The sequence below is a fragment of the Colletes latitarsis genome, chromosome 2, assembly GCF_051014445.1.
Source record: "Colletes latitarsis isolate SP2378_abdomen chromosome 2, iyColLati1, whole genome shotgun sequence".
NCBI classification, from domain to species: domain Eukaryota; kingdom Metazoa; phylum Arthropoda; class Insecta; order Hymenoptera; family Colletidae; genus Colletes; species Colletes latitarsis.
Window position 1 is genome coordinate 17,390,702 of NC_135135.1, and position 19,428 is coordinate 17,410,129.

The 19,428-nt window shown below is 38.0% G+C and overlaps 1 protein-coding gene across 1 annotated transcript in view; it reads right to left on the minus strand.

The window, feature by feature from the left end:
• The window catches only part of LOC143351345 (lachesin), a 129,490-nt gene that overhangs the window by 12,537 nt on the left and 97,525 nt on the right, over nucleotides 1-19,428 (minus strand). Inside the window, exons 7-8 of the mRNA XM_076782827.1 lie at nucleotides 15,842-16,130; nucleotides 5,982-6,143 (exon numbers count right to left, since the gene is read on the minus strand). Of these exons, the coding sequence (XP_076638942.1) occupies nucleotides 5,982-6,143; nucleotides 15,842-16,130 (451 nt within the window). The remainder of the gene's footprint in view (nucleotides 1-5,981; nucleotides 6,144-15,841; nucleotides 16,131-19,428) is intronic.

Consider the following 19,428-nt stretch of genomic DNA (forward strand, 5'->3'; position numbering starts at 1 on the left):
TAAAAACAAAGGGCTGTATCGGTTATCGTAACGCGAAATTAAATTTACGGAAACGTCGGTCGGTTTTGTTTCGCGCGTTCCGTTGCGCCTTTCGAATCGTTCGAAGATCCGATTACTTTTTCCATTGCTTAATTTTACAGCTTGATATCCGGGGAATATGTTCGGTAAGTCTGATGGCAATATTCCAAAAATTGGCCGAGATACAGACCACAATCACGACGAAAGTGCCGGGGAAAATAGAGATAGACGGCGTGCTCGAAATGTTTGCGAGCGCTGAGGAGTTCCACGGTTCGGAATATAAAACGTACATCGGGGACAGGCATACCGGAACATCCAAAGCTTTATTAGAACAGGGCCAGGAAGCGCAGGAAAAAAGAGCGGTCTCGATCACGGAACAGTACGATCACGGAAAATCGAAGACTCGAGTAATCGAATAACGATATTGAAGATCGTAAGGAGCTAAAAAGATTAATTCTCAAGATCAGACGTTAACGAACACAAATCTAGCACTCTCGAAGTTCAACTAAAATTGTGGGTAGTTTAAAAATGTTTAAAAACATAGGTTTCGATTTCGTGAGCTCAATTCGAGAGGCACTGATCGTCTCTGAGAGCAAGGTCGCCGATGGAGAAGCAGGTTTTCGTAAATAATTATCTGCTATAATGTCTCCAACGTGGAACGGTTGATCGAAGCGCTATTGTACCGTTAAAGAACCGCGATTAATCATTCTAATGAAACCACACTCACGTTCGCTCCATTAATCCTCGAGCACGGACACGTCTACTCGTGTATTCAAGTAAATCTTAATGGCGGTCTCCGGCGACGACAATCGTTAACTACCACGGACGAGGAAAAATACCTACATTCAAAAAGACAAATACGCTCAGCTTTGAGCGTTTCAGCCGCATCTGAGAGCACGAGGGGAGGGCAAAGCGGGGGACGTAGGCGCGCGGCGGCGCAACTACGTCGACCAAAGTTTTGCCAACTCGGGCCTCTGCAGCAGAAACTACACCACCCTGTTATCCGCGATGTACGTGCAAACACAGTTGCAGCGTAACAGCGTGCTCCGTGTACTTCCTCCCTTGGTTTTCTGAGTGTAAGCCCCGGCGGTTGGTACCACGTGTCGCTACGGTCGTACGTACACGGCCTTAAGTCCCGTCGCGGTTGTGTGCGTGACGCAAGATACCATGAAGAGAATTCTCATCCTCTGTTTCTTTACACGGCGCACCCGCTATTCCTGTCTTCGAGTTCAAAAGGTGAAACTTGTTTCAACGACCCGCCTCGTTATACCCACTCTACCCGTGTTCTTACGCCCAATCTGTGTGCTCACGTCCGAAAATTTCACGGCTCTTGACTTTCCACTCTCTCCCAGCCTTGGTGCCCTACGGTACACGTATTATCGATAGCGAAGGGGATTAACTTTTACCAATACACGCGACGGAACGTGCCAGTCGAATTAACGTAACCGATTTTATCGATCACGATCCTCCGCGTCTCTTTCTTTCTGGGAAACGAAAATGAAAGTAAAGTTATTTGGGTTCGATTCGTTAATACGACTTCATTGTCAATGAAATTATTTTACCATTTGTACTACGTTGTATATTATATTAAATATACAACAAACTCATATCTGTGCGTAGAAAGACACTAGTAAGATGATTTCGCGCGGGACAACCGGTGAAAACCGGGGTTCACATCCACGGAAAATATTGTCTCCCGTGCGGTTGGATGCGGAAAGAAAAATCCATTTCACGGCTGCGGAAGCGCGATCGATCGACGCGGAAGTTTACTATCGGTAACTGGAACGATCGCAGACCAAAAAAAAAAACAATCGACCTAATTTATTTAATAGAAAACGTATTTTCTTTCATCGCGATAACGCTCGACCGCGAGTAGTGAATTCCGCGGTACAAAAAATTTCTCATCTAAAAATTCACTTTCCTTGCTCCTCCGACGTGTCCTCATCGTATTATTACTTATTCAGAAGTTTGCAAAACCACTTCTCCGGAATGGAGTTCAGAAGTATTGACGGTGCAGTCAGAACGTGCTCGATTGAATTCTTTTCATACAAAATTAATGAACTTTTATGAAAGACTGATGGAAAAATTAGTAGATGACTCGTTGTAGACTACGAACGATTAACGGTCAACGAATTTATTTCATTATAACAAATTTAGTCACGAATAAAGCAAGTTTTAATTTAGCAAATATAATTTTGCGCGATCTAGATAGTCCAACAATACCGTTTTATTCGATATATTCGCGACACGATTGTTCTTTCCTTAGAATACATTTGACAAACAACGTTTCACCGGTGAAAGGAATATTGTTATTTTCTTTTTAATTTGATATTCTTGTGTACGCTGTGAACAACAGGCGTCAACCGCGAGAGCTGGTGGGCAAAACAACGATGGACGAGATTAATATTTCCATACATTTAAATCCAACTTTATCGTACAGAATGCGCCGAAACTATGTTCCAGCCGTGGAAATTCTGTAACGTGTAAATGTAAATGCAACGCGCACACAATCGTCCCCCGCCCGAAATTTTACGGTGAACAAATGTTACAATTACGTAGCTCGCTTTAGTAAATAGCGACTGAAATTTTATGCGAGCCCGTCTTTGTAGAAATGTTGCAAATCTCGCGTACAGAATACGAAGGTTCCCTTCCTAGTTAATTAACGGAATAAGGTTAATAGACGCGGTATGAAAAATCTCTGAAATATAAAAAGAAACGTGACGGGACTATGTAAACGAAAGTTTCACATGTTATGTTAAGAAAAAAGAAAAAAAAAAAAAAAAGGAAGAAATTTTCCGAGCACTTTTCCACTGACGCAATTCCGGTACGAACGTTTCTTTCATTCGATGCGCGGAGGGTGGAAATCATATTTTCCCGTAATGCTATAAGTGGATTTTACAACACTAATTATATTAGAACCACAGGAATTTCGCAGCTTTCATACCTCTGTTTCGTGTAAAGTGGATACTATCTAATTATTTAATTCGCGGGCAAGAAAAGAAACTGAACGTAATATAGTAACGCGCCTTTAAGTACTACCGTGATATACCAACGAGTAGTTTCCACGCTGTACAGTTTTCATTTTAACGAAAGATTCGACCTACATTTCAAACTGGCGAATTTCATTTTATTTTCCCAATCGATTTCACGATTTTTCTAAGGCCAGTGCAAGAAACGGGGCTCTCGTTTGATCGTCGAAGTTGCATTTGTCGAGATTCCACTTTCTTTCGCTACGCTATTTTGAAAGACTATACGTTAAAATGGAGCTACATATTTTGATCACTTACGACGTCGAAAATTGAGAAAAAAGTACTCTCCGAGGAAGTGGTTTGATGGTTTTGCAAACGTCTGTCCGCGAAAAGATAGTTCCAATCGCCATTCGCGATCTTTTATGGGAACAAGCGTCCGATGAATAAGATTTCAAGGCGTCCCGATTCGTAAGAGCTCGACTTTCACGGAAGCGAAATTCGTACGGAGGAATTTTAATCCAGACTTTCGACATGCTCCTTTCCAGCGGGCTCGTTTCCTTGTCGGTTCTGCTATGAATTACGTCCTGGCCCGTGGAGCCATATTATTATAGTAAATCCCTCCTCTTTACGCGAAGAGAACTTCAACATAACTAGGATATTAGGGCCGCCTAATTACCCTATTAATACCGAATTAATGTAGGGTCATATGGCGGTGAATAGCGAATATTCTTTGGTACTTACGACAACGAACAACCCGGTAGTTAAACTTTGAACGACATGCATACCATCTAGCATTAATTAACGACGGATCATACACATGTACAGACAACCTATGTTTGTACTAACGAAAACTACCATTCAACTTTAACCATACGACGTTCGCTTTACCTTCGAGTCTTCAACTTTGCGAATGAAATTACAATTTTTCGTCGTTTATTTTGCAATTTTTATAGAACTGGTGCTTTCTTAAAAAAGATTAGACCAGTTATTTTACTTCGTTGAATATATTGTAAACGAAGATTAAAAAATAATCATAGGAACATTTTCGTAAATATATTTTAGCATTTATGGTGTACCTATTTCTTTTACATTTTTTATATTAAAGATAACATCTATATTGTCATAAGCACGTGTCCTAAAGTGAACAAGTTAAATTAAACACACATATCTATGAATACGAAATTAATAAAATTTACCTTAAGAAAATAAATTAGTACTACTAATAATCAGCTACGTACAAAAGGTTTATCGCTGTCTAATGGAAAAAGCAATTACCTACCTTAAGGGTGTAACAATTTCGAGCGAATGGAACGTATAGATTCTTCAACAGCGAACGCTCGTCGAATGCTGTAAATTTACTATTAAAGTGTATATTGCGATACACGGTACGGCGGACAGGTATTATTAAATACGTGCAGATAAATAACGTAATATTACGAGGGCTGACCTGAAAATATTTCACACTTTGATGCTGAAAATATTATTGTTACAAGTTTATAAAGCTATATGTTCGAATATAGAATTTCGTAAAATAACACGTGGCAAAGCGGAACAACTAAAATAGTAGGTAATATTCAGCGCGACAGCAAACGTTGGTACACAGTTTCGATATTAAGAGCGTAAAGAACTACTGGAAACGTACGATTTTAAGTACACTCAATTCTCGTTTTCACGCGGTTTCGATTCCGGTGCATGATCCAGAAAAAAAAATGAATCGATCCTCGTTTTTTTTTTTGCACGAATTTTTTGCTTTGACGCAATTGCAAAATTCAAGTCGTTTGAAAATATTTTCAACCGATGTTTTTTATTGGTTTGACCTTTGGACACTTTAAATTGTTATTTAGCGTTTCGACTTTACGAATATTGCAAGGAAATTTAAATGTCTAAATAGATAGATTAAAAAATATGAAACAATGAAACGAATAAATTTATAATAACGCGAATAAATCGCGTAACAGAATGGAGAATGTTTAACGAAAGGTGTTCTCGCGAAGTAATATTGGACAGTTTCGCTTTTATGCGATAATTTCGAAAAGCTACTGAAAATGTCTAATGTCTAATTCGGTCGTGCTTTTATGCGCAACATTTTGACACAATTCTTTCGTGGAGTTTAAATTTACGCGTAATTTTTGAAAGTGTCGAAAAACAGAGGTAGAAATCTCGTTGATGTTAAATAATATCATTCGGATTGCTCTCTAAAATCAGTGGATTTAAATTGTTTGTACTCCGAGTCCATCCAATCGGTTCGAAAAGAGCAAAAACTCTTGTCACATTTATTTGATAGAATAGTATTACAAGTATCCTTTTCCACGATTTGTAAAATATTTTGTTACTTTATAAAAGGCGAAACACAGTAAATTAATTAGTAGATTGCAGAGCGTAGTCAAAATAAAAAATTATCTACGTAAAATGATTTTTGTAAAAATCGTGAATCGATTCGACTTGAAATCAGGCGCCAAATCACCGTTACAAAAGAATAAAATTCACGGTTAAGTTACATAAAAAAAGCATACGGAAATCAACGAGGAGAAATTCTTTTCCTTCTTCTTCGTGGATATCGAAAGTCAGAGAAGAGAATTTCTGTATTACCATAAACGATACGTTTCTTTGTTGGTACAGCGTTCTTTGTTACGCAACTACCGTGCAAAAAGGAAAACGATAATCGAGCGTTTGGTGCGCGCGCGATATGAAAAACGTAGAAGAAATCACAGATGCTGGTCATATCACATTCCGCTATCGACGTCCAGCGACATAAAGCATCAAAGCAGCGATTACTGGTTATAAGTATTGTAATAAAGCTCCGTTCGCGTAACACGGTAGCGTAAGTGAAGGAGAAAAACTGAGGGGGTGGTGACGGGGACACGAACAAAGGCAGTAACGAGTAGCAAACGAAATTAAACCACCGCCGTCGTCTCTCCGCCTTTTTTACGAAGCAGCGAGTGAAAGAGGTCTGTCCGCGGAGATATCCACGAGTTTTATAGTGTCATTATGTACCGGCAGAAGAGGCCCTTATAAGAATGGGTTCTCCGTCTTCCCTTCGCCAGGACACTCTTGGGGTTGGTCTTCCCGTCGCACTGCAGCTCAGAGTCGCGTTGTCGCATTCCGAGACTGCCAAGTCGGCGCTGGTATCACCCCCGGAAACGATATCCGGTGAAACTGTCGGACAAACAATGATAAAAGGATAACGGTCATTCACGATCAAAATTACCATCTAACAAAATACGTTCGTTCGCACAAATCGTACTTATAGTTATACGAGACAACTTTCCTAACGGGGGTTATTCTACTCTGGAACCTTAGAACGAAATTCAGAGAATACGGCCGGTTTTACAACCCAGTTCGACTCAATCGTAACTTGGCCCTCCGTCGACCCGACAAAAACTGGGGCAGTTGCACCTAAAAAGCGGAAGAAAAACATCTAACGACTAAAATCTTATATAGTCGGTATATAAAATATAAAAATCAAACGAAATGGAAACCTTAGAATATTAATTATAATAGACAAAACAATTGTGAAAATAATATCTCCAAATAAAAATGCATATTAAGCGAATGAGATCGACGCTCGGGTCTCGATAATTACTGTCAGAATTAGTTTTACCTCTGCTCGGCGCCTCGTTTCTTCATCGTCACTCGTTTCACCGGGCTGATCAAAAGATACCTTAGGCTCTTTGAGGGAGAACACGATCTACGAGGCTGTTTTTCATACCGCGCGAGAAGGGGTGTAAACTACTTCTGACAGGATCTTACGAAATAAGGAGCATGTGTAACGGATACTCGTTGAAACTGTTCTTGAAATTTTCCCAGCGAAGCTTCCAGCGAAAACTTTCGAGGCCTTTGTACGTTCCTGGAGCTTTCTCGGGTAATTGGTCAATAAGGTAAGTACGCTAATTACCTTTTAGATATAGCTTCGCTATCTCGTGACAGTGAGATCTCTTAAATACGAGAGTTGGAATGATTTGCAACTGAATATTTCAGGTTGAACGTCTTTCTCTTTGGAAGTTGCATTTCCCATTTTGTAAAACGCTGGGTTAATTGTCAAATTTCCATTCTATCGTCAATGGTGAAATATCTCTGTATCCTATGTTGGACGACTGTAGTGCAATAATGCCCATATTTCCGTCGCTCGCTTGGGACTGTCTGGATAGACATGGAACTGATTCTGTTCCACGAACCACCACTCGGGGTCGAGAGTATGAAACGGAGACCAGAATGGGATACGGTTACATGCTGCTTAAATAATAACTCGCAAGGGACCGTCGCGAAGAGATAATCGGCGCTTTTAAGGCAACAGTAGCAATTAGTACGAAACCTATTTGCTCAAACATCTAGGAAATCAAAACTATAAAAGGTTAAAAGGCAGGGTAAAAGTTAAAATATGAAATATGTATTATTAAAAGGTCAGCTACGTAAGGAGTGTTTAGACAAATTCATTTATTTAATCAGAAGAATATTAATAAGTTTTATTTAATTGCGTAGGGTACTCTTTTTAAAATAACAATATATTTAGCTCGCTTAAAATAGATTTCGATTCCGACAATTCCCTTGCAAACTTTGTGTCTCCCAAACTTTCGCGAACTTATCATGAAAACTCTGTCGATTTTCCAACTATACTGCAGTTTTAAACTTTCGACACGCTCGTGTCACGTGCTACCAAGCACCCTGATCTCCGGGTGCATTCTTAGAATTCATTCACTCCCTTCACGCAGTCGATATAAATATAATAAGTAGAGCTGGTTAAGATTAATAGAGAAAATAGAATATTAAAGGAGAAGCGTAATTTCGACGAGCAAAATATTTCTGGTACGGTAATCCGAAGATTAAAATGAAATATTTTATTCTAGTTTTCTAATTATATTTCTAATAAAATAATTTAGAAATATACGAAAAATGAAAATTTCTAATTAAGGAATCGCGCTCGAAGACTGCGTTAATAATTTGCCCCCGTTGGACAGATTAGAACGAACAAATATTTTTTCTCGCGTACGTTCGTATATACTTGAACGAAATCGCAGGAAAATAATTCACGCGGCGCAATTATAAAACTGTCACCCGCACGCGTTTCTTTGTGAAATCCAAATAATTTAATTTCGAGCTGAAATAAATTGAACTTGTCGTTGCATCGCTAAGAATTAACGATATCAAATGGATGACTGCTGCTCTAAATCCTTGCTTACTTACGTTCGATATTGGCTAACCGGACACGTTTAATTCTTTTATTGGCGACCTATTAATTCACACCATATACGCGAGCACTGTCGCGTCCGCCATTATTTCAACTCTTAGAAATAAAAGCACATTCCCCTTGTCGATTTTTCTTAAAAATTCGTTTTTCATTCTTAATAAATTTGTTTGACACTGTATGGAAATGTTGTATAATACTTTTTTATAGTTATCTATGAGCTCTACTTCAGAAATAAATTTCATTGAAATATATTCACTATTATAGTAGTTATGGTCGTTTGAAAATTGGACCACTTTTACGTGGTTTTCTCATTTTACGTGGTTAAGAGACATCCCCCTTGTCGATTTTTCTTAAAAATTCGTTTTTCATTCTTAATAAATTTGTTTGACACTGTATGGAAATGTTGTATAACACTTTTTTATAGTTATCTATGAGCTCTACTTCAGAAATAAATTTCATTGAAATATATTCACTATTATAGTAGTTATGGTCGTCTGAAAATTGGACCACTTTTACGTGGTTAAAAAACGACTTTTCCAACATTCTTGGAATTTGTACATATTCTACACTAAAATACGCGTTGTTTGCATTTTGAAACTTTAAAATCCTCCAACCCGTTCTGGAGTTATGATATTTTAAACATACGCACGAAATTTCAGGGTAATATTTCTGGCCAGACATTATATCTTCAGTAATGAATTTTTTTCTCGAATCTGAGTAGGATTACGGGGATATATGTATTGACCAAAAATGATTGCAATTGACCCCCGCAGTTAAAAATAATTTTTCCAAAATGATTAAAAATTTTTCAATTTCGCCGAATTTAGGTACCTAACTCCTGACACTGAACAAGGAAAATGAAAATAATTGATTGAAATAATAAGAGAAATTACGCAACAGCTCGTAATTCAAATATTAAAGAATATTCTGGTCTACGGGATTTAGAAAATCGATTGTTAGATTATTGCATTTTCTTAAACTTTAGAGTCTTGGAAATATGGCGGTAAAATATAAAAGCGACGTTCGTAAAATGGCCACAGATATGGAGGTTTGAAGGCTTAGTAGCTATAAAGTTTATAGAGATATATTCTGAGCTTTTTTTTACTTCCTCGGGTATCAAAACACACGTTATTTGCGAAAAATATCAGAGATATTCCTTTCGAGGTATCTTGTGTCGACGGATCGAATATAGCAAATTAAAGAATAGTAAAAAACTGTACTTTTTTTTTGTGTACGTAACAAAATTCAGTTAGTGTATAAATGAATCTAAAATTGATATTTCTTAGTCGCGAATAAAATTTGCCAAAGAGAAAATTGTCAAAGATCGCTTCGAAAAGGCTCGTTTAGGCCCTTTGACTTCCTTAAAATATACCCTGTCAGGGGGCATCGTAATTTGGTGGTCTTTAATGTTTAGTCGGTATAATTAAACGCGATTTAGGGTCTGGGAGATAGGGACAGAGCAAGAAATTGCTAATGTTCAAGAACGTCGGGAACATAATAATTATCCTTCCCAAGAACGCCCCTCGATAATAAGTCCCTTGGTGGGAAGAAAAGAGGAACGATGAGGGGGTGGGGTAAAAAGAGAAAGATGTACGCTCGTTATAATAGATTACGTTCCGCAAAAAGTATTGAATGTAACGTTCCATATAAATGCAAATGGTGTACGGGATTCAGAAAAAGGTGGACAGAAATTGATAAATGATTCATGCTTGCGTGTAAGAATAAAAGATGTATCTAGTCCTGACGTAAATTTGGTTACCAATCGTTCGCGATTGTTCCGTTACAAGTATCGGAGTATCGCGAAAAAAAAATAAAAAAAAAACACATTTTTATAAAGAAATCGTAAATCAATTAAATCGATCGAATAATAATTCAATCAAATACTAAACGTATAAAGATAAAATTAAATAACGCGAGATATCGTAATTCTCGCTTTACATATTGTAATTTTTCAATCATAATTACGATAATTATTTTTATATTATTCTCTTTTCGTAGATTCGTATTAATACAATTTTATTTTTAAGCAAGGACTCGAAATGAAATGTTAAACGTTTGTTCTATTTAGCTTGTTGAGACCTAACCTTTTATTATTTCGTTCTGTCTTGGAAGCATATAAATAATTTAATCAATTTATCGTTTTGGGAACACTTCGTATTTATTAAAGGAAGAAATGGCACTTTAACTTGGAACTGCAAGTAATAAAACTTCTTTGCATGTAGTCGAGATTATATCTAACATGTCTATTTAACAATTCATCGTATTTAATTATTCAACGTCCGATCCTGACAATGATACTCTATTATACTTTAATGCTCGTGGCAGAATCTGTCTCGTAACCGCGGACAGAAGTTTAGCCAATTGTATTGACCATTTTACCGACGATAATTAACTGCAAACAGTATTGCAGCTATGTTTGCCAAACGAAATATTTGATTTAGAAACGCGCACGGTATTCGAAAACAAATTCACCAATTTTTCGATCGCTCTATTCCAGGCACGAATAACCCAGTTTTCTTAAAGCTCTAAACACCCGTAATTTTATTCTGGACAACATACAACTATTTATAATAATTAAGACAAAATATAATACGATTAAATATAAAAATAGTAGGTTGTTTATCGCCAGGGGAATATCACCGCCTCTCTGGACGTTTGAATCGTGTTCACAATTCCAAGTATTTACGAAACACTCAACGTGTTAATCTGCGTAACGGACAGGCTCTACTGGCTGAAAAGAACGCCCATGTCAGTGTAATTACCGTAAAACGGCGTTTAAAAGAGAATAATGTTTCCTGGCCGAGTGCTTTACTCAAACCTCTGTTATCAGAAGGACGCGTCGACGAATGAATGGCATGGGTTCAGAATAATATTGACCATGAACAGAGTGATGTCATTTTCGCGAATAAGTCTTCGCTGTGGACACTGCTTCTTGAATGGAAATCTTAATTTTCCTACAAGGGTACAGTGATCGACAAAAAATGTCACCGAACGGAGGACCCAACGTTTACGTACGATAATTTGTTTACTCGTCACTGGCTTCACAAGAACCTTTATGGGGTTGTTTCATTCAATTACATTCAATTTTCTTAAATATCTTTTCATAAGTACAAGGAAAACTGTCCAAACCTTGAAAAAATGTTTTCCCTGTAAGAAGAATCATGGTCAAAACTCGATAACGATAAATAACTGGCATCTAGTGGCTAAATTGAACCGGCGACTCCCAGCCAAATGGAATAAATTTGAATATTTGATCTTCAGTAACACCAATCTTACATAGTTCGTGTACTGTATAAACAGAATCCAACGAAGGTTCATGTTTGTGGTTGTTTCAATTCCCACGGTTCCGCCACTCTGTACGCGTTTAGTGGCACCTCGAAGTATCCCACGATCAAATTATACGAAACGGGTTTGTTATGCAAAAATAGTTTGCACGCGATTCTGTAGATTGTACGTTTCGAAAATCTAACGATCGAGAACACTCAGCCGTAAGTACGTCCGTTCGGAGACACCGTGTATTATGCCGTATGCGTCACAAGACGGCCAAACCAGAATTGCGAACACAGATAGACAAATAGATGGATGGATTTGTTGGCAGAGGCCCAATGACTCTGGTCTTGCTTTGTTTTCAGGCATGGAAGTCGTGTCTCGCGAACCACCGCAGAGAAATATTTCTCTCGCGACTAAGAGAGAGGGAGAGCGGAGTTTTCCTTAGAGCGGAGAACAATGCGGCAGAGCATGAGCCTATGACGGGCCGTAATGCGCGGAAAAACGAATCCTGCTGATTGCGTTATTAAATTCCCCGTCAGGAAATCGCTACCGTCCCCTCCCGAGAGATTATTTCAGTTAAGAGTCCACTCAGCTCTTTCGATTGTTGATCCGGTAGCAGTTTGATGAGCCTCTCGCAATATGGAAAAAAGCAATATTTGTACAGCGTCCTCGAGGATCGTTTCTCGGCGCGGAAATATCACGGTTTCCTCAAGCTCGGATGATAGAAAAATATGGCTACGGGGTCCCGGTTACTTTCTCGTAAAATGTTATACGTATAACGAGCGTGCGTGTTTCCACGTCGAAAGGCAGGAATCGCTGGATCTGGATCTGGATCTCGGCTCTCGCGATTATTACATGTATTTTTAAGCGACATGTCAAGTTTTGCCAGTTTATCCGAGGTTTCGAGAACGTACAACGCACGCGGACGAGTTTTCAAAATATCGATTGTTTGTCTATTAAAATTATAGTTTTTTCAAATTACAAACGAGACCGAGTCCGGCTTAAAATTTATATTTCCGTTTGTTGCAACGATGTCTGTTATTCAAATTTTAGTTGTTCCAACGTACGTTCAACGCGATGGGAATTTCGAAGCTTGCATTGTAAAAAGTTATCAATGGTTTGAAATTCGGTAATTGGGGGTATACGAGTACCCGCGTGTACATTTCAGAGATTTTCGAAGCTACGAACGATATCCCGGAACTCGAAAGTCCGTGAGAAGCACAGAAATAGCATTATACGATGAAATGTGCGGTAGAAAAAGCTTCGGTAAATTGGTTGGGAGCACGGTGGTAAACGCTGCAATTTATTCGCGTTCCGTATGCATCTAGTTCGGTGTAGTCTACTTACGAGGGAAGATTTCAAACACGGAAATTCGAAAAATGATGAAGCTCCGGGAACGTGCACGTACAGAGTATTTTGATAAGTAATACTGTTTTTTTTTTTTTTTTAGTTTGCTGCTCGAATTCCCTCCGAAGAGATGAAATCGAGCTTCGAAATTTGAACCGTATACCCTTTTATCGTGTATGGATATACGTTGACTTTTACTTTGCTTTATATATTAGGAGTTTTTTATTCCCTGATATCTGCTGTTATTCAATTTTTCAAAAGATAAATTCGAATTTCTAACAGCAGTAATAAATATTTTAGTATATAATTAAGATCCTAATTTTATTTTGAAATGTAAAACTGGCAAATGAATAGAACTGTTCCTTTGGTTCGAACGTGTAAAGGTAATAAACATTGAAATTCAGGGCAACAACAACCGTAATATTCAGACGCAAGTACATGGAATAATTTGTACCACGTCGACGTTACACCATGTATACACACTTCCCGTTTGCTTATTATCTATTTGGCTGCCTCCGTGTTTGTACCATGAAGTAAATACCTCATACGTTACAACGATACATGGCTTTCATAATATTTCATAAATATTCTGTTTCTCTGGGGTAAATTCTGTTTGGTATTATAACTCAGCCCGTCTTACATTTTTCTTCCTTCTTACGTAAATCTTAAACACCTTCGTCTCGTGTATATTCTTGATTCTCTGATTTTATATCAAACAAACTATATTTATTATAATATATATTGCAGAGAAGTTACGCTTAAGTGAGTTTATAGTTCTATTAATGTTCTACAATTATTTATACGACTACAGATAATTTATAACGTACACAAGTATATTGTTACCATAACTATCTCGGTTTTGTGGGCGCTGCTTTGAAACATTAACCTGCGGTGCTGCTCTGAAACATTAACCTGAATATCTGTGCATATCTCTACATATAATTACCCTTAATGATTATGGTGCCCCTCAATGAAATGTTTCGAGTATAAAAATTTGTTACACCGCGTGTAGTGTACGAACAATGTAACTATCGTATTATAGATTGCCAAAATTATTCACTCGAACAGAATTTTCAGTTTCCATTGTCTTACAATAGTCTAACAACGCGTATTAGAAATAGTTAAACTTTACACACGTACAATTCTGAAACTACTAGTGCTTTATCCATAATTGAGCCACTGTTAGAAGCGGTAAGGCCTCCCCTTTAAAATGGTTTATGGATTTTGTCGATCGGACTTTCCGTTTTCGAGATATCGTAATTTTTTTAATTCGACTATCTCTGTCACTGGCTGACGTCACGTTTACTATTTACTATGATCGCGTGAGGTCAATGGCCTCGCGACGTAAAGAATGAAAGGTAAACAAACGCTTCGAAGCCTTATATCTCCGGAACTAATCACGCTATCGACTTGTTCAAACGCTCGTTTTAAAGGGCATTTCATTCTCTAACTAATGATCACATCACCTACTATAATTTTTTCTATCTTCTATGTTTATTTTGAAATTTACTTCGACGCTACATACCCAAAGAAGTTTCAGCAGTTCCTACTGATCATTTAACCGGTCATGATAGGAATAGGTATACATAAAATGTCGGAATGTTTATTGTTAAATAAAGTTTTGATAATGTTACGCGATAAAATGTGAGTTTGAAATTTTTGAATAACTATTAGTAAATAACAAAATTTTCTTTTCCTTCCACCGAGACTCGTGTATCATTCGTTTACTTATTACTGTAATATTTTTACTTTTTAGTAATAATAATATTTGTTGGACTGTCGCGAGAGATCTGCTTCAAGTACGTTTTCAAATAGAAAAAGTTTGACGCGTAAGAAAGTTTGAAGAGCTCTGGAAGTAACGATTGGCAATAGGGTAAAACAGGCTATTCGTTGTTTAAGTACTTTCGAAGATTCAACCACGGAAGAATTTAACGAACAAGTAACCGGTCATCGAGAATTTCTCCGAGCTTCGACGGGGACAATTTAATGTCGTCGCAATTGGAACTACGCTCGCGCTCGAATAGAAAGATGAAATGCCCGATTACCATATTAACCCGCTGTCACTCCGTAGGGTAACATTTATTACAGCGACCGCTAATTGCAGTTATATTTCATCGGGGCGCAATCTATGTATAATTTGTACGATTTAAAATCTGTCCGATCGTATTGCGCGCAATTACCAACGTGAAAAATCGAGGAACGGCCTGTACCGTTGGTAAACTAAAAACTGAATACGAATTTGTCAAATTGATAATGCCGGGTGTCGTTCGCTAAATCATAAAGCTTTATGCCCCGGTGCCGGGCGGCGTATGTGTCCCCGGGATTTCTCGATGTGTAAAATGTAAATTTAGAACGCGAATAGAAATTTTTAAAATAGATATCTCCGATGTCGTTTGGTAAATCACGAATAATTCACGGAACGTTCCGCGCCGCGCTGCGTTTTTCAAATAATTTTATCGAACGTGAAATATAAATTTCAAACAAGCGAGAATAAATTTTTGAAACTGAAAACCTTTGATACCATTTGCAATATTCCACGATGATTTGTAGACCGTATCGTGCAGTTTGTATTTCTTGCGATTTCTCGAAATTTGCACTAGAGATTGTCGCTGGATGGAAAATTTTCAAGTATCTTCTTCAAACTTACATCAAACATTCTGAACTAAAATATTTATTGTCCTTTTAGTAATACTAACCTGTACTATATTTTTGAACTTGACATTTCTATAGACATTTTTCTAAATCGCCATTATATCTTAATTTAGACCAGCTAAATACCTGCGCGATTTTTATTGTGATACTTGTTGCATCCCTAGCCTCGACAACGTGGTCAAAACATAATCTCTTTACCTGAGTGTGAATGTTCTTTCACAATTGTGTTTACAAAAAATTATTAGTCACGCTGAAAGACGTTATTAAGTAAGAAAAAAATCACTACCGATCTTCCCTGATATTTCCAACCGGGATATCTTGAGACAAAAGTAATTTTTTTCTCCGATATTCGTGTTCGTTCGAACGATATAAAATTATGGTGGATAAGAAGTGTCCTTACCGAGTATGTCCAGACATCCGATTTCGGATATCATCGGGCTGGTGTTAATTTGGCACATATAACAATCCCTATCCGACTCCTTTAAATTACGAATGTGGAGCCGCCACGTGCCGTTGACGACTTCCTCCGTGGCTTGGCTGCTTCCTGTCACCCCCAAGGCGTTACCGGATACCGCACCGGACCCGGAACTTCCGTCGGTCTCGTACGAGACCGAGATACGTGCATTATGCGTTACCGTCCTCATGTGGATCGAGAGAATCGTCTGGTCCGAAGCACGTAGCCAGCCAACCTGGAAAATCCATTGTCATTTCTCTGGCCTTGCTGTGTCCAACGACCAACTCGTTACCGCGACAGGAATTTCCATGTAGTTGCTCAGATAGCCCTAACGATTCCTCAAAGCATCCCTTCGAAAACGACACGACGAGATTCTCGTTTAAATAAATACTCGTGGAGATATTTGAAATCTGATCAAACACTTAAATACACACGTGCCCCGTGAATCAACGTTCGTGGGAAATTGGTAGCTTTAAAGTTTCGTGCCCAAAGTGGAGAAATGAAAGGAGGGTGAAAAGTCAGACTCGTGCAATGGTCGGTAGTCGGATGGATCAAAAGGGTATGATCGAATTGGAGCTATCTGGATTCACTTAACATGGAAAAGAGAACATTATATGTCACTTGTAAAGGGTACTTCAAGCAGACGCCGTCATACATACGTAACCAACCTTGCTCTTTGATGAAGAGGCAAGGAATAGGAATGGCCTAATATGCTCCGACAGCCAACCATGTCTCCGAGCAGTGCAAAAGTGTAGCTTCTGGTCAAAGTTAATAACGAACTCTGTAGATCATGGATGTCTGACCTTTCGGTTTATCTGGGCCGCCTTGAGCTAACAGAAATTGTTCTGTACTGCATCTAAAATATACCGTGTGGTCCGGATAAAGTGTTGCGAGTTCTCTTTTCAGAAATCTAGCTATCGACTTTTTTCTTTTAACAGCTAATCTTCCCGTTTGTAACAAATTATGCTGTAGAACTGTTGCAAGGAAGAAGGGGGGGCCTCTAGATTTTTAAAAATAGAAGGTGGTGTTATTTGACTAGCTATTATCGAATTGAATAATATTTATTTCGATCCTTTCTTTTATTTCTTATTTTCCGTGTTTATATACTTTTGTAATAATATACTTTTCAACTATTCTTAAATATTTAGAGAGAATAGAATTTTTGTACAGATTGACTTGAATATCAATCGATTTTCAATAACCTCGTAACTAAAATTTAGTTATACATGCATCGAATGATATACCGATAATCCAAAATCTAAAATACCGAGTAACTTATTTCTACTTAATTTACGTATTTATTCGAATGTGCGAGTGAAACTAGGTCGAGCAAATCAAGCACGCGCTGCACTATTGAGTAGTAATAATTGGCAATAATTGAATTCAACCTGTTATTCTTGATAGGATATTAACGCGTCACGCTTACGTCAATTTATTCGGTAATTAATTGAACGAACTATTGGAATAAGCTCCATTCGATATTGTACTGCATATATAATTCACAGATGAAGTCTGTATAAACTGTAAGAAATTGTTTAGAAAACTAGATTGTATTAAACAATATATATTTTTCAACTTTCTTTCTTATAGTCAATTTGTTCTAATGTATAATGTAATGCTCGTATCTTAAATATGATACAATTCGTTTAATTTTTCTAGTTTCAATTGAGACCAACTAATTATTCCGATAAGCAGGAAGTCAGGCAGGAGATGATTCGTACGAGGCTTCGTTTTTAATAAAATCAATAATCTATTCATTATGAATAGATCTATCTTTATTTCGAGATATAAAAGGTTTAGCGTTTCAATCGATTGATAAATATTGATAAACGCTAATTGACTCGCATGCTTTTTGTAATCATTAATAAGTAAACTTATGAGTCGTTTAAAACATATAGATATTATATTCTGCGAAGAAACATACATCTCTTCGTTAGTTATTATTTTTACCTTTGCTCGTGTTCCTAAATATTGTCAACGGTTTGGTGGGAAGAGAAAGATCAGTGGAAGAAATTGGTGATCGTATTGGGTCAGACATTTTGATCAGCCTTCCGTAAGGCCTGCAACCGGAGAAAAGACCGACCTTTGTTTTTCTTTATGGATTTTCTTTGTCAATCAAACAATGCTTTAATAGAAACTTGGAAATTGATTTCCCCGGAATGGTATTTCAAGACGAACTTTTCGAAACGAGGCCTCGTACGACAAAATCTTATTTCACATTTTCGATTCGTTTCCACCCAGTTCCATCGTACGCCTCCAAACATCCCGTACATTCGATACAAAACTTCGTTCGTTTAGCAGAGGGTAAAAGAAACTTTGCCCGTAGAATCAAAGGAAATAAATAAGAAAACTCCTATAATTAATCGTACGATATAAGAAAGAACGCTTCCAACTGTCATGAATTATTGCTTGGCGAATCGAACACGAGCACAACGAAAACAACAATCGAATGGATCGTAAAGTGGAACCGGCTCGTTTGCTCGTTCGTTGTCACTTTTCTTCCCCGTATGGGCGGAGACGAACAAGAAACGCGGAGGCTCGGTCGCGAAGGGGGAGGAAAAAAAGAGAAAAGTCGAAAGGCAGAAAGTTCAGAATGCGATGAGAAATAAGCTACTCCTTTATCCCGAGTAAATTGCAATCTAGTTATTCCCACGGCACCGAAGCTGAAAAACGAAATTAAAGTAAAACATCGTTCGTGAGTTTGGCTAGTATTTTCTCCCAGAAAAGATCCCTGGAAACTATTTGGACTCGACGGAGGCCGAGCTTATCTTAATCCATCCCTGCCTGCCAAGCTGCCTTGAGTGGCTTTCTATAGACCGAATATTTCATCTCGGTGGATACTTTACGGTAGGACCTGTCGCTAGAGAAAATGTGTCTCCTTCGTCTCCTACTTTCGCCACAATCTCTCCCACCCTCTCACCCCTTTCTTTTTCTCCTTCGTCCCCTTACTCTTCACTGTGCTGTTCGAACCTCCTACTCTTCTCGTTCATCCTTCATCCTTGAAATATACAGGGTGTATCCTAGTAGGACTCACTTTGTCGGTGGATTGGGGACACGATGAAAATAAAAAACAAGTTCCCATAAACATATACTCTACTCGATTCGAGTTTAGTTGCACTTTAGACACCCGGAGGGCTGTTACTATAATTTTCCCGGCTGCTGAGTTTGATCTAAAGGCTCTACATACGGGAGAGGACTTTCAACTGGTAGGCAGGATCCGGATGTAAAACGGAACGTCACAATACCGGTACTCTCAAGACCAAGAATATCAATTTCAGCCTCTACGAAGAGCAAATCGATTTAATTAATTTTTAATCCTCCTTCTATTGTGCAATATTACAATAAATATAGTTTAATCATCACTTTAGTCACTGGGACGATCAAGATTTATCTCGCTGTTGAGTTTAATATAATGGCTCTGCACATTTTTCAACTAATATGTCTAAATCGTTGGGGAAAAGGTAAAAAATGTTATTAACAATGTTATCCTGGGCCATTTGAGCCCCGTGAAGGTTTTAAACAACGGTCAAAGA